The 20,950-nt window shown below is 48.7% G+C and overlaps 1 protein-coding gene across 1 annotated transcript in view; it reads right to left on the bottom strand.

Annotated features, from left to right (window-relative positions):
• Window positions 1-6,753: 6,753 nt before the first annotated feature.
• Window positions 6,754-20,950, bottom strand: part of LOC106578815 (netrin receptor UNC5B-b) — a 176,288-nt gene continuing 162,091 nt past the window's right edge. The window contains 11 exon segments of the mRNA XM_082965522.1: window positions 6,754-10,592; window positions 13,897-13,946; window positions 13,948-14,076; window positions 14,536-14,583; window positions 14,622-14,744; window positions 14,746-14,787; window positions 15,007-15,156; window positions 16,388-16,510; window positions 16,512-16,607; window positions 16,609-16,629; window positions 20,481-20,655. Coding sequence (XP_082821648.1) covers window positions 10,427-10,592; window positions 13,897-13,946; window positions 13,948-14,076; window positions 14,536-14,583; window positions 14,622-14,744; window positions 14,746-14,787; window positions 15,007-15,156; window positions 16,388-16,510; window positions 16,512-16,607; window positions 16,609-16,629; window positions 20,481-20,655 — 1,123 coding nt within the window. The 3' untranslated portion in view covers window positions 6,754-10,426.

Raw genomic sequence — 20,950 nt, 5'->3', positions numbered from 1 at the left:
TGACATTCTTGTCTGAGGTGATGACATAGAACAGCGTGCCCGGAGACTGAGACAGCTACTAGACAGACTGAGAAGCGTCAACTTGAAACTGAATAAGGACAAGTTTAAAATCGGAATGACAGAAATTCGCTACATTGGACATGTGTTAAGCAAAGAAGGCCTGAAACCAGACTCCCAAAAGGTCAGAGCAAAACTAAAAATGCCAGAGCCAGAGGACAAAGCAGCACTTCAGAGGTTCATGGGTTGCAGTATATCACAATGTTCATCCCAAATCTCTCAGATGTCAGCGTACCACTGAGGCAACTGCTGGAAGGAGACGTTCAGTGGCACTTGGAGTCTTCACAGGAAATAAAGCTTCAAGAGCTTGAAAACACTTGTCAGCAATGCATTAAAGTACAACGATGTGAAGAAGAAAAAACTGTGACACTATCCGTAGATGCAAGCTCAGAGAAGGCTTGGGAGCTGTGATCCTGCAAGATGGTCAGCCAATCGCATACGGGTCAAGATCCCTCACAGACTGTCGAAAGAGAGACGCTCAAATTGAAAAAGAGCTACTGACGATAGTGTACGGCTGTGAGAAGTTTCATCAACACCTGTATGGAAACCAGATCCAGATGGAGTCAGACCACAAACCCTAAGAAACAATCTTCAAGAAGTCGCTCCAGAAAGCACCAGGCAGATTGTAGAGAACGCTGAGGAGACTACAGAGATACAGTCTACATGTGACATACAAACCAGGAAAGGAGATGCACATCGCTGATGCACTGAGCCGAGCATACCTGGTGAGGAAAGGACCTGAGTGTAGAGGGAAGCAGTGTGGTGAGGAAAGGACCTGAGTGTAGAGGGAAGCAGCGTGGTGAGGAAAGGACCTGAGTGTAGAGGGAAGCAGTGTGGTGAGGAAAGGAACTGAGTGTAGAGGGAAGCAGCGTGGTGAGGAAAGGACCTGAGTGTAGAGGGAAGCAGCGTGGCGAGGAAAGGACCTGAGTGTAGAGGGAAGCAGTGTGGTGAGGAAAGGACCTGAGTGTAGAGGGAAGCAGTGTGGCGAGGAAAGGACCTGAGTGTAGAGGGAAGCAGTGTGGCGAGGAAAGGACCTGAGTGTAGAGGGAAGCAGTGTGGCGAGGAAGATTGCCTTCAAGTACAAAAAAACCCAATATACTCTGGTAGCTCAGAAATTGAATCTCAGGAGAGTGAGAATGAATTACCTGCGATGCCGTGAAGACCGCTGAGTTCAGGCTTTGTCCCAATGATGGCAAAGATGATTCTGGCCCAGTGGAAGTGAGATTTGTGGAGCAAAATGGATCCTTTTATTCTGGCTAATCAATATGTGGTGTCAGGTTGGGTGGAGAAGTGGCTGGGGTCTGGTGAATCAGTGAAAGTAACTCCAAATGGACTCTAAGAGGAAGTCATACAATTTGGTCCGGCCTTTTTATTGCCAGCCTCATGGTAAATGCCCGTTAATTAACTTCAACATCTTCAGCATCTCCAGACCTCCACGTTGCCGCTGATGTACGCCTTCGGAAAGTCTACATTTAATAAGAAAGTATAATAAATCAATTTAATATACGTCATCACAATAAATTGTTTATTTAGTTTTAGAAGATATTAAAAAGAAACATCATGACATGAAGAACATTTATTTAGGAAGAACAGCATATGAGTTGACCTAAAGAAGGCCTGGTTATACACCATGTTATAGTCTGTAGTAGACCTGTCTATACACCATGTTATAGTCTGTAGTAGACCTGGTTATACACCATGTTATAGTCTGTAGTAGACCTGGTTATACACCATGTTATAGTCTGTAGTAGACCTGGATATACACCATGTTATAGTCTGTAGTAGACCTGGTTATACACCATGTTATAGTCTGTAGTAGACCTGGTTATACACCATGTTATAGTCTGTAGTAGACCTGGATATACACCATGTTATAGTCTGTAGTAGACCTGGTTATACACCATGTTATAGTCTGTAGTAGACCTGGATATACACCATGTTATAGTCTGTAGTAGACCTGGTTATACACCATGTTATAGTCTGTAGTAGACCTGGATATACACCATGTTATAGTCTGTAGTAGACCTGTCTATACACCATGATATAGCCTGTAGTAGACTTGGTTATACACCATGTTATAGTCTGTAGTAGACCTGTCTATACACCATGTTATAGTCCGTTAGAGCCTTTTTCTATAATGGATTAAATTGTTATTTTTTTCCCTCATCAATCTACACACAATACTCCATAATGACAAAGCAAAAACAGGTTTTTAGAAAAATGAAAAGTATCCAGTCACTTTACTTAGTACTTTGTAAAAGCACCTTTGGCAGCAATTACAGCCTCGAGTCTACTTGGGTATGACGCTACAAGCTTGGCACACCTGTATTTGGGGAGTTTCTCCCATTCTTCTCTGCAGATCCTCTCAAGCTTTGTCAGGTTGGATGGGGAGCGTCGCTGCACAGGTGTCAGGTCTCTCCAGAGATGTTAGATCGGGTTAAGGTCTGGCCTCTGGCTGGGCTGCTCAAGGACATTCAGAGACTTGTCCCGAAGCCACTCCTGCATTGTCTTAGCTGTGTGCTTAGGGTTGTTGTCCTGTTGGAAGGTGAACCTTCACCCCAGTCTGAGGTTCTGAACGCTCTGGAGCAGGTTTTCATCAAGGATCTCTGTGTACTTTGCTCCATTAATCTTTCCCTCGATCCTGACTAGTCTCCCAGTCCCTGACGCTGAAAAACATCCCCACAGCATGATGCTGCCACCACCATGCTTCACCGTAGGAATGGTGCCAGGTTTCCTCCAGACGTGACGGTTGGCATTCAGGCCAAAGAGTTCAATCTTGGTTTCATCAGACCAGAGAATCTTGTTTCTCATGGTCTGAGAGTCTTCAGGTGCCTTTAGGCAAACTCCAAGAAGGTTGTCATCTGCCTTTTACAGAGGAGTGGCTTCCATCTGGCCACTCTATCATAAAGGTCTGATTGGCGGAGTGCTGTAGAGATGGTTGTCCTTCTGGAAGGTTCTCCCATCTCCACATAGGTACTCTGGAGCTCTGTCAGAGTGACCATTGGGTTCTTGGTCACCTCCCTGACCAAGGCCCTTCTCCCCCGATTGCTCATTTGTGGGCACAATCAGATTGTGGACGAGACCAGGACAAATGATGCATGTTAGAACCAGGTACAAACGTGGCATTAGAAAAAGCTGATTATTCAGCTATCCCCATAAGAGAACCCTTTTTGGTTTCAGGTAAGAATCTCTCTGTGAGCTTAATTTAGGAATTCATAAATTGGCAAAATTTGTTTAAATTAACATTTCTTTAAACTGGGCTAATTTTCAACAATCAATCTTTAGATACTTTAGGATGATTTGGACATGAATCACAAAAATGCTAATATAAGTACAATTGACTTACATGGGATTTGTGCCACAAATTCTAAAAAGTTAGCATTTAAAACAGTGGCCAGGTTCCAATTCATCCCAAACGTGTTCGATGGGGTTGAGGTCAGGGCTCTGTGCAGGCCAGTCAAGTTCTTCCACACCGGTGTCGACAAACCATTTCTGTATGGACCTTGCTTTGTGCAAGGGGGCATTATCATGCTTAAACAGGAAAGGGCCTTCCCCAAACTGTTGCCACAAAGTTGGAAGTACAGAATAGTCTAGAATGTCATTGTATGCTGTAGCATTAAGATTTCCCTTCACTGGAACTAAGGGGCCCAAACCATGAAAAACAGCCCCAGACCATTATTCCTCCTCCACCAAACTTTACAGTTGGCGCTATGCATTCGGGCAGGTAGTTTTCTCCTGGCATCGCCAAACCCAGATTCATCCGTCGGCCTGCCAGATGGTGAAGCATGATTCATCACTCCAGAGAACGTGTTTCCACTGCTCCAGAGTCCAATGGTGGTGAGCTTTACACCACTCCAGATGACACTTGGCATTGCGTATGGTGATCTTAGGCTTGTGTGTGGCTGCTCGGCCATGGAAACCCATTTCATGAAGCTCCCGACGAACAGTTCTTGTGTTGACGTTGCATCCAGAGGCAGTTTGGAACTCGGTACTGAGTGTTGTAACCGAGGACAGCACTTGGCGGTCTCGTTCTGTCAGCTTGTGTGGCCTAGCACTTTCCGGCTGAGCCGTTGTTACTCCTAGATGTTTCCACATCACAAGAACAGCACTTACAGTTGACCGGAACAGCTCCAAAAGGGCAGACATTTCACGAACTGACTTGTTGGAAATGTTGCATCGTATGACGGTGCCACGTTGAAAGTCACTGAGCTCTTCAGTACAGGTCATTCTACCGCCAATGTTTGTCTATGGCGATTACATGGCCGTGTGCTCGATTTTATACACCTGTCAGCAACGGGTGTGGCTGAAATAGCCGAATCCACTAATTTGAAGGGGCGTCCACATACTTTTGTCCATGTAGTGTACCTCCATTTGATAGAGCTCAATACAAGCTAATTTGTGACACATCAAAGGGCCTCTGTTCAGTCTGGATCGCTGAAGCATGCCTGTTAGAAATGTAAAGGTCATTTTCCCGGTTCAGCTGACATATGCAGCGTTTACCGTGAATGCAGTCTTCACTAAAATCTCCCACAACAACAACAAAAAACGACAGGAGGTTCTCGTTAAACTAGGAAATATAATTTATTGCATAAAAATTATATTTAGTTACAGTTAAGAAGGCTAGAGGCTTATTTACAATTGGTAGTTTACAGATTTAAATGAAAACAAATGTATCTCTGAATTTTTTTTTTTTTCTTTTTCTCATAACAAACAACACGGGTTCGGTTCACAATCAAAGGCTTATTTGTTGTTTCTCTTTGACCAGACAGCAATGTGGAGGAGTCAGACGCAGGTACAGGTATCACCCTTAGAGGGGCGCCATCGAGCGTTAACTGTCTCCCACTCCAGGCGAAAGATTGGACCAGAATCCAGTGGATACACACCATAACATCTCATATGAAGTAATCACAACGGCCTCTATAACACCTGCATCACACAGTTTAAGGTTTAGGAGAGAGAGAACAGTACTCAGAAGTACTTCAAGTAGTACTTCAGTAGTATTTCAGGGTTCCACGGTCTTTATTCCAGATGTCTTTTTCTGTTGGACAGGATCCTAAAAGGTTCATCATTATTGTCCTCTTCACCCTCTTGTTTTTACTCTTTCCCAGATCGTGCTTTACTGAGCAGTGAGCAGTGATTATGTCCTGTGTTGCTTGCCGTAGCCCTGTATTCCACAGTCAGCACGTCTGATCCAGTTAGCTGTTAACATGTGCTTTTCTTTTTTTCTTCTTTTTTAAAGTCATTTACAACCGCCTCAGTGAGGACTTAACTCTTCAACCCTGTTTCTATATGCCCTGATCTGATCTGATCTGAAAAATAGACATTTATTTCAGGGATTTTTGTACTTGAATAGTACGTTGCTTGCGTACAAAGAGAAGACATAGAACTGTTGAGATATGAGTAACACACAGACAGACGGATTCAACCAATTGTTCCCCGTTTCTGTTGGAGAAGAGAGATGGCAATAGAATATACTGCCTGTGCTTTGGTTTCTGCAGTCTAAGAGAAAAGGGTTAATTCCCAAATGGCATCCTATTCCCTTTTTATAGTGCACTACTTTAGACCAGGGCCCTATGGCACCCTATTCCCTATATAGTGCACTACTTTCAACCAGGACTGGCACCCTATTCCCCAACCAGGGTCCTTATGACCCAAAGTAGTGCACTATACAGGGTCCTCAAATTCAACTCTGGACGTCGAAGCCAGTTCCAGCGCCTTTTTTTCATTGTTCCCCTCTAATCAGGATCCCAAACCCAACACTTTGAGCACTCGATAGCTCGATAGCTGTGTTCAAGAGTCAATCGAGTAAATGTAAAAAGGCTCGGGCTCTACTGCGACCTTTAGAAGCCTCTATGAAGTGGGCATCCTATGCCGACTCGGCGCCCATGACTGCAACTTCTCCCTATGAATCTTAGCATGTTACCTAGCAACAATAGTCTATTTTGCTCTAAGAAAAAAAATAGTCTGAATAAATTAAGATATCAAGAAATCTGCTCATTTTGGCCAAAACGTTTTGAGACTTGACTGTTCACTATCGAACACAAGAGCACGTGGCCACTCGATAAAAGGCTTAGGGGCCCAAGTGTTCGGTTTGAGATTCAGCCAGGGACTGAGTTTAGACCTGGGACACCAGGCGTGTTCAATTAATAATCAGGTAGAACAGAAAACCAGCAGGCTCCGGACCTCGTGGGGTCAGAGTTCAATAACCTGATATAGGGAATAGAGTGCCATTTGGAATAGATACTTCAGAGGTTAACACTTCTTTCCCCTTCTCTGCTTCTAGGGATAATAGTCATAAGAGAAGTATAAAGTGATGACAACATTGTTAATGAAGACAGCATCCAGACAACCTGCTGTGTTTTAGACAGTAACGATTGGAACAACAATATTCTGACGATGCACGAAGTAACATGAAGACCCTGAACAGAAAGCAGGCGGTTGAAAACAGGCAGAAACAAGCGTGATAATAACAGAAGGAGGATAAGGTAGACAGAGAGACAGAAAGAGAGACTCAGATGGAAAGCTAGAAACAGGTAAAGGAATGGATAAAACAGTAAGGAAAAAAAAAGCTTGAGGTAAAGTTTATGGTCCATTGCTGCCAGTTGTTCAATACAAGGCTACATTAACCTGCAAATATACAAAATCTGCCCAATCACAGCAATGCAGAATGTCAACACAGTAAATCAGATCATCATATTCACCAGAACTAATTTTGTTTTACTGAATACATTGACTACTTTGACAAGAGTATATATACACAGTATTGAAAATTACAAATCGTATAAGCAAACATTTGTTTTGTTATCAACAATTGGATCTTTTCTCCTTCCTCCTCCCCTTGTGTTCTGTAACTCTCCAACGTGGCCTTCTTTCTAGAATCAACCCAAAGACAACGCAATAGCCAATATCACTGTGGTATAACAACCAAAACGGAACGCATTAGCTCAGCAATCGTCATAAAACACAACCGAGTAAAACAGAGCCGTCATGATCACGTAACAGCGATGACCTCACATAAGTGATGACGTCATTTAACAGCGATGACATCGTATAACAGCGATGACATCATACAACAGCGATGACATCACATAACGGCGATGACATCACATAACGGTAATGACATCACATAACGAGAGAGAGAGAGAAAAAAGAAAATAATAAAAAAGAACAATCCACAAATATGGATAATAACTTAATAAAAAAGATAAAAAGCATTCCCTACTGGAAACTTAACCAGAAACAGGGTTAACCAGAAACAGGGTTAACCAGAGTTAACCAGAAACAGGGTTAACCAGAGTTAACCAGAAACAGGGTTAACCAGAAACAGGGTTAACCAGAAACACTGTTAACCAGAAACAGGGTTAACCAGAAACAGTGTTAACCAGAAACAGTGTTAACCAGAAACAGGGTTACCAGAAACAGGGTTAACCAGAAACAGGGTTGGACAGAAACAGGGTTAACCAGAAACAGGGTTAACCAGAAACAGGGTTGGACAGAAACAGGGTTAACCAGAAACAGGGTTAACCAGAAACAGGGTTAACCTGAAACAGGGTTGGACAGAAACAGGGTTAACCAGAAACAGGGTTGGACAGAAACAGGGTTAACCAGAAACAGGGTTAACCAGAAACAGGGTTAACCAGAAACAGGGTTGACCAGAAACAAGGTTGACCAGAAACAGGGTTGACCAGAAACAGAGTTGACCAGAAACAGGGTTGACCAGAAACAGGGTTGACCAGAAACAGGGTTGACTAGAAACAGGGTTGACTAGAAACAGGTTTCACCAGAAACCTGTCCAGCTGTTTATATACTCAACGGGTTAAAAAACGACAGACGGCAGCAGAAAGATAGAGGGACGAAGGGAGAGAGGAGCTGAGAGAACCTCTGTGAATGTGAATGGTTGCATCCCAAATGGAACCCTATTTACTATGTAGTGCACTGCTTTAGACCAGAGTCCTATGGGCCCTAGTCAAAACTAGTGCACTATATAGGGAATAGGGTGCCATTTGGGACGTAAAAGGCTTTGAGGCGTTTGGTGTTATCAAGAATCAATCGGTCTGGACCGTCACCCCACCTATAAGCATGTACAAGCCTTTATACAGTCTTATAATAAAGCTTTATCCCACAGAGATCTACTGACCAGATAGTCAGTCATCCACCCCATCCATCCCAAGACCCACAAACCCTCTGCTACTGTAGAAACTTCAATACAAACCATCTTTACCCCCATTCAATCCCCCAAAATGAAATGAAAATATAAAAACTGAGAATGTGAGATTAGAGAGAATTATTCCTGATATGACTGATTGTTGTCTTGTCAGTGAAGACCGCGTCAGCGTAAAGGGATAAGGAAGTGGAGTTTGTCTGTCTCCGCATCCAGCGGCTCTCTGTCTGTGTCTGTGTCTGTAACTGTGTCTGCAGCGGTGTCTGTAGCTGTGTCTGTAGCTGTGTCTGTAACTGTGTCTGTAGCTGTGTCTGTAACTGTGTCTGTAGCTGTGTCTGTAGCTGTGTCTGTAACTGTGTCTGTAGCGGTGTCTGTAACTGCGTCTGTAGCTGTGTCTGTAGCTGTGTCTGTAACTGTGTCTGTAACTGTGTCTGTAACTGCGTCTGTAACTGTGTCTGTAACTGTGTCTGTAGCTGTGTCTGTAACTGTGTCTGTGTCTGTAACTGTGTCTGCAGCGGTGTCAATAGCTGTGTCTGTAGCTGTGTCTGTAACTGCGTCTGTAACTGCGTCTGTAACTGCGTCTGTAACTGTGTCTGTAACTGTGTCTGTAACCGTGTCTGTAACTGTGTCTGTAACTGTGTCTGTAACTGTGTCTGTAACCGTGTCTGTAACCGTGTCTGTAACTGTGTCTGTAACTGTGTCTGTAACCGTGTCTGTAACTGTGTCTGTAACCGTGTCTGTAACTGTGTCTGTAACTGTGTCTGTAACCGTGTCTGTAACTGTGTCTGTGACCGTGTCTGTAACTGCGTCTGTAACTATGTCTGTGTCTGTTACTGTGTCTGTAACTATGTCTGTAACTGTGTCTGTGTCTGTGTCTGTAACTGTGTCTGTAACTGTGTCTGTGTCTGTAACTGTGTCTGTAGCTGTGTCTGTAACTGTGTCTGTAGCTGTGTCTGTAACTGTGTCTGTAACTGTGTCTGTAACTGTGTCTGTTACTGTGTCTGTAACTATGTCTGTGTCTGTAACCGTGTCTGTAACTGTGTCTGTTACTGTGTCTGTAACTATGTCTGTAACTGTGTCTGTGTCTGTAACTGTGTCTGTAACTGTGTCTGTAACTGTGTCTGTAACTGTGTCTGTAACTATGTCTGTAACTGTGTCTGTGTCTGTAACTGTGTCTGTAACTGTGTCTGTAACTGTGTCTGTAACTGTGTCTGTGTCTGTTGGGTTTCACTCCACTTTCACTTTGCCGGCTCAATGTGTGTTTGTGTGTGTGTGTTTGTCTGTGTGTGTTTGTGTGTGTGTGTTTGTGTGTGTGTGTTTGTGTGTGTGTGTGTTTGTCTGTGTGTGTTTGTGTGTGTGTGTTTGTCTGTGTGTGTTTGTGTGTGTGTTTGTGTGTGTGTGTTTGTGTGTTTGTGTGTTTGTGTGTGTGTGTGTTTGTGTGTGTGTGTGTTTGTGTGTTTGTGTGTGTTTGTGTGTGTGTGTGTGTGTGTTTGTGTGTTTGTGTGTTTGTGTGTGTGTTTGTGTGTGTGTGTGTTTGTGTGTGTGTGTGTTTGTGTGTTTGTGTGTTTGTGTGTGTTTGTGTGTGTGTGTGTTTGTGTGTGTGTGTGTTTGTGTGTGTGTGTTTGTGTGTTTGTGTGTTTGTGTGTGTGCACTTTGATTGTATGAGTGCTTGACATTTTATTTTTGAAGGTCTTCAAGCAGTAGGTGTTTTATGTACAAGTTAAACAGCTTTGTTTCTGCTCTGTTAAAACAACACAGTTCAAACCACACTGATGACATAGGGAGGATTTAACACCTATTTCACACCAACATCGTTCACCTTCAGGAGAGCTGCAACATTACTGAGGGGGAGTTATGCCTTAAGGTAGGCCTGGGTAGCTGGTAGCAGAGCGAGCCCAGGATGGGGTGGGTGTGCTGGGCATAGAGAGGCTGATGGGGGGGGGGGGGGGGGGCTCTGAGAGGTGATGGGCCATGGGACAAGGTATTACAGGCAAGAGAAAGCTAATAGTCTGTAGTGCTAAGTCTATGCAGAAGGTGTGGACTGGGTATGTTTCCATAGGAGTCTGTAGTGCAGAAGGACTGGGTATGTCTCCGTGTCCATAGGCAAATATTGGTGTATTTGAATTGATTTCTTTACGATGACAAGATTCCCCCCTCCCCCCCCCCACCCCTACTTTTCCCCCCTCTGTCTCCTTTTTCGTTGACCAATCAGCAATCGCCGTCTGTCGCCATGACAACCAGGACCTCACTTTTGCCCATCTCCTCGAGAGCGGTCGCTAGGGACACCAGGTCCGCATCGCCTTGGTGACTGGCCTCCCATAGGTCCAACAGAACACCTGTGGGACTGGGCTTTGTTGCAAAGTAGTTGAGATACCTGAGGGAGGGAGGGAGGGAGGGGAGGGAGGGAGGGAGGGAGGGAGGGAGGGAGGGAGGGAGGGAGGGAGGGAGGGAGGGAGGGAGGGAGGGAGGGAGGGAGGGAGGGGCGAGAGGGAGAGACGTTAACGACAGCACATGTGGACAGAATAACAAAGGTCATAATTATTCTCTCCTTAACATGCAGATACACAGGTAGAATGTAACTATAAACACAGCCCGCACGAGCACCCTCCCACTCTCTCCCCCCTCTATCTCTATCTCACACTCAACCCCCCTCTATCTCCCACTCTCTCCCCCCTCTATCTCTATCTCACACTCAACCCCCCTCTATCTCCCACTCTCTCCCCCCTCTATCTCCCCCTCTATCTCCCACTCTCTCCCCCTCTATCTCTATCTCACACTCAACCCCCCTCTATCTCCCACTCTCTCCCCCCTCTATCTCCCCCTCTATCTCCCACTCTCTCCCCCTCTATCTCTATCTCACACTCAACCCCCCTCTATCTCCCACTCTCTCCCCACTCTATCTCCCACTCTCTCCCCCCTCTATCTCTATCTCACACTCAACCCCCCTCTATCTCCCACTCTCTCCCCACTCTATCTCCCACTCTCTCCCCCCTCTATCTCTATCTCACACTCAACCCCCCTCTATCTCCCACTCTCTCCCCACTCTATCTCCCACTCTCTCCCCCCTCTATCTCTATCTCACACTCAACCCCCCTCTATCTCCCACTCTCTCCCCACTCTATCTCCCACTCTCTCCCCCCTCTATCTCCCCCTCTATCTCCCACTCTCTCCCCCCTCTATCTCCCCCTCTATCTCCACTCTCTCCCCCCTCTATCTCCCCTCTCTCCCCCCTCTCTCTATCTCACACTCCCCCCCTCTATCTCCCACTCTCTCCCCCCTCTATCTCCCACTCTCTCCCCCTCTATATTTATCTCACACTTTCTCCCCCCTCTATCTGTATCTCTCACTTTCTCCCCCCTCTATCTTTATCTCTCACACTCTCCCCCTGTATCTTTATCTCACACTTTCTCCCCCCTCTATCTTTCTCTCACACTTTCTCCCCCCTCTATCTTTATCTCTCACTTTCTCCCCCTCTATCTTTATCTCACACTTTCTCCCCCCTCTATCTTTGTCTCTCGCTCTCTCCCCTCTATCTCTATCTCTCGCTCTCTCCCCCCTCTATCTCCCACTCTCTCCCCATCTATCTCTATCTCTCGCTCTCTCCCCCCTCTATCTCCCACTCTCTCTCCCCTCTATCTTTATCTCACACTTTCTCCCCCCTCTATCTCTATCTCACACTCTCCCCCCTCTATCCCTCGCTCTCTCCCCCCTCTATCTCTCACTCTCTCCCCCCTCTATCTCTCGCTCTCTCTCCCCTCTATCACTCGCTCTCCTCCCCCTCTATCTCTCGCTCTCTCCCCCTCTATCTCTCTCCCTCTCTATCTCTCTCCCCCCTCTATCTCCCAATCTATCTCTATCTCACACTCTCCCCCCCTCTATCTATCTCTTGCTATCTCCCCCCTCTATCGCTATCTCACACTCTCCCCCCTCTATTTCACACTCTCCCCCCCTCTATCTCCCACTCTCGTCCCCCCTCTATCTCCCACTCTCTCCCCCTCTATCTCTATCTCACACTCACTCCCCTCCATCTCTCGCTATCTCCCCCCTCTATTGCTATCTCACACTCTCCCCCCTCTATCTCTATCATCACCCCCTCCCCCCTCTATCTCACACTCTTCCCCCCTCTATCTCCCACTCTCTCCCCCATCTATCTCTATCTCACACGTCACCCCCCCCTCCTATCTCTCGCTATCTCCCCCCTCTATCTCTGCCTCACACTCTCCCCTCCTCTATCTCCCACTCTCACTCCTCCCTCTCTCTGTCTCCCACTTTCTCCCCCCTCTATCTCTATCTCTCACACTCTCCCCCTCTAGTCTCCCACACTCTCCCCCTCTATCTCTATCTCACACTCTCCCCCTCTATCTCTATCTCACACTCTCCCCCCTCTATCTCTATACTCACACTCTCCCCCTCTATCTCCCACACTCTCACCCCTCTATCTCTATCTCACACTCTCCCCCTCTATCTCTATCTCACACTCTCCCCCCTCTATCTCTATCTCTACACTCTCCCCCTCTATCTCTATCTCACACTCTCCCCCTCTAAGCTCTCTGTCTCACACTCTCCCCCCTCTATCTCTATCTCACACTCTCCCCCTCTATCTCTATCTCACACTCTCCCCCTCTATCTCTATCTCACACTCTCCCCCTCTATCTCTATCTCACACTCTCCACCCCTCTATCTCTATCTCACAACTCTCCCCCTCTATCTCTGTCTCACACTCTCCCCCCCTCTATCTCTGTCTCACACTCTCCCCCTCTATCTCTGTCTCACCCTCTCCCCCTCTATCTCTATCTCACACTCTCCCCCTCTATCTCTATCTCACACTCTCCCCCTCTATCTCTATCTCACACACTCCCCCCTCTATCTCTCGCTCTCTCCCCCCTCTCTCTGTCTCCCACTTTCTCCCCCCTCTATCTCTATCTCACACTCTCCCCCTCTATCTCCCACACTCTCCCCCTCTATCTCTATCTCACATCTCTCTCCCCCCTCTATCTCTGTCTCACACTCTCCCCCCTCTATCTCTGTCTCACACTCTCCTCCCCCTCTATCATCTGTCTCACACTCTCTCCCCTCTATCTCTATCTCACACTCTCCCCCTCTATCTCTATCTCACACTCTCCCCCTCTATCTCTATCTCACACTCTCCCCCTCTATCTCTGTCTCACACTCTCCCCCCTCTATCTCGCGCTCTCTCACCCCCTCTCTCTGTCTCCCACTTTCTCCCCCCCTCTATCTCTATCTCACACTCTCCCCCTCTATCTCCCACACTCTCCCCCTCTATCTCTATCTCACACTCTCCCCCCTCTATCTCTGTCTCACACTCTCCCCCCTCTATCTCTATCTCACACTCTCCCCCCTCTATCTCTGTCTCACACTCTCCCCCTCTATCTCTATCTCACACACTCTCCCCCACTCTATCTCTATCTCACACTCTCCCCCCTCTATCTCTGTCTCACACTCTCCCCCCTCTATCTCTCGCTCTCTCCCCCTCGATCTCTTGCTCTCTCATCCCCTCTATCTCTCGCGTCCCCTCCTCTCTCTCGCTCTCTGCCCCCTCGTCTCTCTCCCCCCCTCTCTATCCTCTCCCCCTCTATCTCTCACTCTCCCCCCCTCTATCTCTAGCTCTCTCCCCTCTTTATCTATTGCTATCTCCCCTCTTTATCTCTCGCTCTCACCTGTCGAAGCCCAGGCTGTGTGCCAGTAGTCTCCAGTCACAGCCGCGGGCGCTGGGGGGCATCCAGACTGGCACAGATCTTCTGTCGTATGGAGGTGGGCAGACGGAAGGCATAGGGCCCCACCTGGGAGGAGGGCAGGCATGTACCCCCTGAGGGGAGGGGGGAGCAGGGCGGGAGGGTCTGGAGGTAGAGAGAGGATGGGTGGATGGAGAGAGATAGCAGTTAGGATCCAGGACAAAGCTGACTCAAGAGCTTTGACATGTACTTAGCCCAGGGCTATCGTTAACCCTGGGTTAATACTAACCCGAGGCTAGCTTAGCTTCTCTTCACCCAAGCTTCTGCTAACTGAAACCAACGGTTACTTTTCTGGAGTAGAAAATTCAAGCGGAACACAGTCATTGGCTATCTCCAAGAAGTCACCAGGGCCGGCTACGCCCTGGGCAAAGGTTGGTGTTCTCCCACTTTAGAATGGCAACTGTGAATTGTGCTGTCTGATTGCAACATGTACTTCCTGTATGACTGTGTGTTACAGTGAAACCCTTCCCCCTGTTACCTCCTGTATGTCAGTGTGCAGCTGGTAGATCTGTCCCTCTCCTTCCACCTGTCTGTGTGTTACAGTGAAACCCTTCCCCCTGTTACCTCCTGTATGTCAGTGTGCAGCTGGAAGATCTGTCCCTCTCCTTCCACCTGTCTGTGTGTTACAGTGAAACCCTTCCCCCTGTTACCTCCTGTATGTCAGTGTGCAGCTGGAAGATCTGTCCCTCTCCTTCCACCTGTCTGACACAGATCTTACAGGTGAGCTGAGACACGGCCAGGCTGCCTCTCTCTAGGTTGAAGGTACAGTGGAGGGTGTCTTTGACCACCACTCCAGATGTGGTAGAATGGAATCTCCTGGGGGGAAGACGTATTGATTCATTTGATCTATTGATTGGCTAAATAGACATATTCTCTAGACTAAATGACCCAACAGCATGTGGACACCTGCTCGTCGAACATCTCATTCCAAAAATCATGAGCATTAATATGGAGTCTCCGACTATCACTTCAGATGTGGTAGAATGAAATCTCTTGAGGAAGACATTATATTACATTAGTGTGTGTGTGTCTGACCTGGTACTTGGCCAGTAGTTTGCTCCTCCAGTGTGAGTGAGGGATGTCATGGATGGACAGACGCAAGTTGTGGTAGCTATCTTTAAACAACAGGGGTTTAGGGTCCTCCAGCAACACCCCTCCTAGACTCCTCTCCAACTCCAACACCTCCTACAGAGAGAGATAGACAGAGAGGGAGAGGGAGAGGCAGAGAGAGAGAGAGGTAGAGAGAGACAGAGAAGGAGAGGCAAAGAGAGAGGTAGAGAGAGAGAGAGAGAGAGAGAGAGAGAGAGAGAGAGAGAGAGAGAGAGAGAGAGGAGAGAGAGAGTAGAGAGAGACAGAGAGGGAGAGGCAGAGAGAGATAGAGAGAGACAGAGAGGGAGAGAGAGAGGGAGAGAGAGGTAGAGAGAGACAGAGAGGGAGAGGCAGAGAGAGATAGAGAGAGACAGAGAGGGAGAGGGAGAGAGAGAGAGAGAGAGGTAGAGAGAGACAGAGAGGGAGAGGCAAAGAGAGAGGTAGAGAGAGAGAGAGAGAGAGAGAGAGAGGAGAGAGAGAGGTAGAGAGAGACAGAGAGGGAGAGCCAGAGAGAGGTAAAGAGAGAGAGAGACAGAGGGAGAGGGAGAGAGAGGTAGAAAGAGACAGAGAGGGAGAGGCAGAGAGAGGTAAAGAGAGAGAGAGAGACAGAGGGAGAGAGAGACAGAGACAGAGAGGGAGAGGCAGAGAGAGGTAGAGAGAGAGAGAGAGAGAGAGAGAGAGACACACAGAGAGAAAGGGGGTGAAGACACAGGCAGGACAAACATATAGATAGGCCTTGGACAGATAGACAGACATAGAACCAGACAGACATAGAAACAGAGAGACATAGAACCAGAGAGACATATAACCAGACAGACATAGAACCAGCGAGACATAGAAACAGAGAGACATAGAACCAGACAGACATATAACCAGACAGACATAGAACCAGACAGACATGGAACCAGAAAGACAGCCAGAGAACCAGACAGCCAGAGAACCAGACAGACATAGAACCAGACAGACATAGAAACAGGCAGACATAGAACCAGAGAGACATAGAACCAGGCAGACATAGAAACAGGCAGACATAGAACCAGGCAGACATAGAACCAGGCAGACATAGAACCAGAGAGACATAGAACCAGGCAGACATAGAACCAGGCAGACATAGAACCAGGCAGACATAGAACCAGGCAGACATAGAACCAGGCAGACATAGAACCAGGCAGACATAGAACCAGGCAGACATAGAACCAGGCAGACATAGAAACAGGCAGCACAGAGAACCAGACAGATATAGAACCAGACAGCCATAGAACCAGACAGCCAGAGAACCAGACAGATATAGAACCAGACAGATATAGAACCAGACAGACAGCCCTACCTTTAGGGCGTGTGGTGTGTCCTGTGTGCAGTAAATCCTCAGGATGTAGTCCAGGGAGAGACAAGGGGCTCTGGGGGCGAACAGGGCCAGCTGTAGCCTCTTACAGGCGGGCTGGGGGAGGGCAGGACTGGCCCACTAGACCGTAGGTCCCCAACTGCTCCATCACCACGTGGCAGTTAGACTCCTCTAGCTGGAGGTAGCAGGGGGACGATAGACTCTCCCTCTCCCACCGTCAGCACCTCCTAGTGGCAGGATAGAGGTAATGCAGAGTAGAAGGGGTTAAAGAACTGACTGGGGACTGGACTTCTGGACATAAACATTTACATAATCTATTCCGGCATCAGGGTAAAGAAGAATTCATTTAAAGTGAGTAAAGTTTTAGGACAGTATAGGACACAGAAATGCATCCAGCCCGGTAGAGACAGCAGAGGTGACCTGTCATCCAGCCCGGTAGAGACAGCAGAGGTGACCTGTCATCCAGCCCGGTAGAGACAGTAGAGGTGACCTGTCATCCAGCCCGGTAGAGACAGTAGAGGTGACCTGTCATCCAGCCCAGTAGAGACAGTAGAGGTGACCTGTCATCCAGCCCAGTAGAGACAGTAGAGGTGACCTGTCATCCAGCCCGGTAGAGACAGTAGAGGTGACCTGTCATCCAGCCCAGTAGAGACAGTAGAGGTGACCTGTCATCCAGCCCGGTAGAGACAGTAGAGGTGACATGTCATCCAGCCCGGTAGAGACAGCAGAGGTGACCTGTCATCCAGCCCGGTAGAGACAGCAGAGGTGACCTGTCATCCAGCCCGGTAGAGACAGTAGAGGTGACCTGTCATCCAGCCCGGTAGAGACAGTAGAGGTGACCTGTCATCCAGCCCAGTAGAGACAGCAGAGGTGACCTGTCATCCAGCCCGGTAGAGACAGCAGAGGTGACCTGTCATCCAGCCCGGTAGAGAGCAGCAGAGGTGACCTGTCATCCAGCCCAGTAGAGACAGTAGAGGTGACCTGTCATCCAGCCCGGTAGAGACAGTAGAGGTGACCTGTCATCCAGCCCGGTAGAGACAGTAGTGGGTGACCTGTCATCCAGCCCAGTAGAGACAGCAGAGGTGATCTGTCATCCAGCCCAGTAGAGACAGCAGAGGTGACCTGTCACCCAGCCCAGTAGAGATAGCAGAGGTGACCTGTCATCCAGCCCGGTAGAGACAGCAGAGGTGATCTGTCATCCAGCCCAGTAGATACAGCAGAGGTGACCTGTCATCCAGCCCAGTAGAGGTGACCTGTCATCCAGCCCAGTAGAGATAGCAGAGGTGACCTGTCATCCAGCCCAGTAGAGACAGCAGAGGTGACCTGTCATCCAGCCCAGTAGAGACAGCTGAGATGACTTGTCATCCAGCCCAGTAGAGATAGCAGAGGTGACCTGTCATCTAGCCCGGTAGAGACAGTAGAGGTGACCTGTCATCCAGCCCAGTAGAGACAGTAGAGGTGACCAGTCGATCCAGCCCGGTAGAGACAGTAGAGGTGACCAGTCATCCAGCCCGGTAGAGACAGTAGAGGTGACCTGTCATCTAGCCCGGTAGAGACAGTAGAGGTGACCAGTCTATCTAGCCCGGTAGAGACAGTAGAGGTGACCAGTCATCCAGCCCGGTAGAGACAGTAGAGGTGACCAGTCATCCAGCCCGGTAGAGACAGCAGAGGTGACCTGTCATCTCAGCCCGGTAGAGACAGTAGAGGTGACCTGTCATCCAGCCCAGTAGAGACAGTAGAGGTGACCAGTCATCCAGCCCGGTAGAGACAGTAGAGGTGACCTGTCATCCAGCCCAGTAGAGACAGTAGAGGTGACCAGTCATCCAGCCCGGTAGAGACAGTAGAGGTGACCAGTCATCCAGCCCGGTAGAGACAGTAGAGGTGACCTGTCATCCAGCCCGGTAGAGACAGTAGAGGTGACCTGTCATCCAGCCCGGTAGAGACAGTAGAGGTGACCTGTCATCTAGCCCGGTAGAGACAGTAGAGGGTGACCTGTCATCCAGCCCAGTAGAGACAGTAGAGGTGACCTGTCATCCAGCCCGGTAGAGACAGTAGAGGTGACCTGTCATCTAGCCCGGTAGAGACAGTAGAGGTGACCAGTCATCCAGCCCGGTAGAGACAGTAGAGGTGACCTGCTCATCTCAGCCCGGTAGAGCAGTAGAGGTGACCAGTCATCTAGCCCGGTAGAGACAGTAGAGGTGACCTGTCATCTAGCCCGGTAGAGACAGTAGAGGTGACCAGTCATCCAGCCCGGTAGAGACAGTAGAGGTGACCTGTCATCCAGCCCAGTAGAGACAGTAGAGGTGACCTGTCATCTAGCCCGGTAGAGACAGTAGAGGTGACCTGTCATCCAGCCCGGTAGAGACAGTAGAGGTGACCAGTCATCCAGCCCGGTAGAGACAGTAGAGGTGACCAGTCATCTAGCCCGGTAGAGACAGTAGAGGTGACCAGTCATCCAGCCCGGTTAGGAGACAGTAGAGGTGACCAGTCATCCAGCCCGGTAGAGGACAGTAGAGGTGACCAGTCATCCAGCCCGGTAGGGACAGTAGAGGTGACCTGTCATCTAGCCCGGTAGAGACAGTAGAGGTGACCAGTCATCCAGCCCGGTAGAGACAGTAGAGGTGACCAGTCATCCAGCCCGGTAGAGACAGTAGAGGTGACCTGTCATCTAGCCCGGTAGAGACAGTAGAGGTGACCAGTCATCCAGCCCGGTAGAGACAGTAGAGGTGACCAGTCATCTAGCCCGGGTAGAGACAGTAGAGGTGACCTGTCATCTAGCCCGGTAGAGACAGTAGAGGTGACCAGTCATCCAGCCCAGTAGAGACAGTAGAGGTGACCTGTCATCTAGCCCGGTAGAGACAGTAGAGGTGACCAGTCATCCAGCCCGGTAGAGACAGTAGAGGTGACCTGTCATCTAGCCCGGTAGAGACAGTAGAGGTGACCAGTCATCCAGCCCGGTAGAGACAGTAGAGGTGACCTGTCATCTAGCCCGGTAGAGACAGTAGAGGTGACCTGTCATCCAGCCCGGTAGAGACAGTAGAGGGTGACCAGTCATCTAGCCCCGGTAGAGACAGTAGAGGTGACCAGTCATCCAGCCCGGTAGAGACAGTAGAGGTGACCAGTCATCCAGCCCGGTAGAGACAGTAGAGGTGACCTGTCATCCAGCCCGGTAGAGAACAGTAGAGGTGACCAGTCATCCAGCCCGGTAAGAGACAGTAGAGGTGACCAGTCATCCAGCCCGGTAGAGACAGTAGAGGTGACCTGTCATCTAGCCCGGTAGAGACAGTAGAGGTGACCAGTCATCCAGCCCGGTAGAGACAGTAGAGGTGACCAGTCATCCAGGCCCGGTAGAGACAGTAGAGGTGACCAGTCATCCAGCCCGGTAGAGACAGTAGAGGTGACCAGTCATCCAGCCGGTAGAGACAGTAGAGGTGACCAGTCATCCAGCCCGGTAGAGACAGTAGAGGTGACCAGTCATCCAGCCCGGTAGAGGACAGTAGAGGTGACCAGTCATCCAGCCCGGTAGAGACAGTAGAGGTGACCTGTCATCTAGCCCGGTAGAGACAGTAGAGGTGACCAGTCATCTAGCCCGGTAGAGACAGTAGAGGTGACCAGTCATCCAGCCCGGTAGAGACAGTAGAGGTGACCTGTCATCCAGCCCGGTAGAGACAGTAGAGGTGACCAGTCATCCAGCCCGGTAGAGACAGTAGAGGTGACCTGTCATCCAGCCCGGTAGAGGACAGTAGAGGTGACCAGTCATCCAGCCCGGTAGAGACAGTAGAGGTGACCAGTCATCCAGCCCGGTAGAGGACAGTAGAGGTGACCTGTCCAGATCATGTTCTAACTTCTCATTTTAAATCTCTGTATTTTACCAGAACACCTTATTTCTGATTATGACCTTCGACCCCTATTTCATCTCTCCCTCCCCTACTCCTCTCCTCACCTCCCATGCTACTTCTCCTACCGCCTCTCTGTCTACCTTCTTCCCTCCTGTCCTTGTCACTCTCTTCTTCCCTCCCTCTCTCTGTCTCTCCTCCTCCCCTGGCCCCCTCCTTCTCTCTCCCTTCCCATGTCTCACCTCCCATGCCCCTTGGTGTGTCTGTGTCTTGAGGGTGAGGGACCAGTCTGGTGTTGGGGTATCTAGCTGGGCACAGTGTGGCAGAGTGAGGACCACAGGTCGACTCAGCAGCATGCCTGATGGACCACAGCTCACCACCGGGCTCAGTACTGTCTGACTGCCCTCCGATGGTAACCTACAATAATATATAGTAATAACATGTTAATAACATATATTAGTAATAACACTGTCTCATCCATGACCTCCGACAGTAACCTAGAAAACACTCAGAGACAAGAATACCAGTGTCCTTTTTAAATTATTGTTTACTTTACCATAAAACTTCAACATCCTTCAGCAACTAGATTGGATATCAACATTTGAGATCACCTGATCGTAGAGAGACTGCAAGCATCATTTCACCTAACTCAAAGCTGATCAACAGTACTTTAGAGTAAACATGTCACAGAGAACTAATGAACTGAAAATCA

The sequence above is a fragment of the Salmo salar genome, chromosome 19 (genome assembly GCF_965601325.2).
Source record: "Salmo salar chromosome 19, fSalSal1, whole genome shotgun sequence".
NCBI classification, from domain to species: domain Eukaryota; kingdom Metazoa; phylum Chordata; class Actinopteri; order Salmoniformes; family Salmonidae; genus Salmo; species Salmo salar.
Note: the sequence above shows the minus strand (reverse complement) of the source record. Positions and strands in the feature narration are given on the sequence as shown.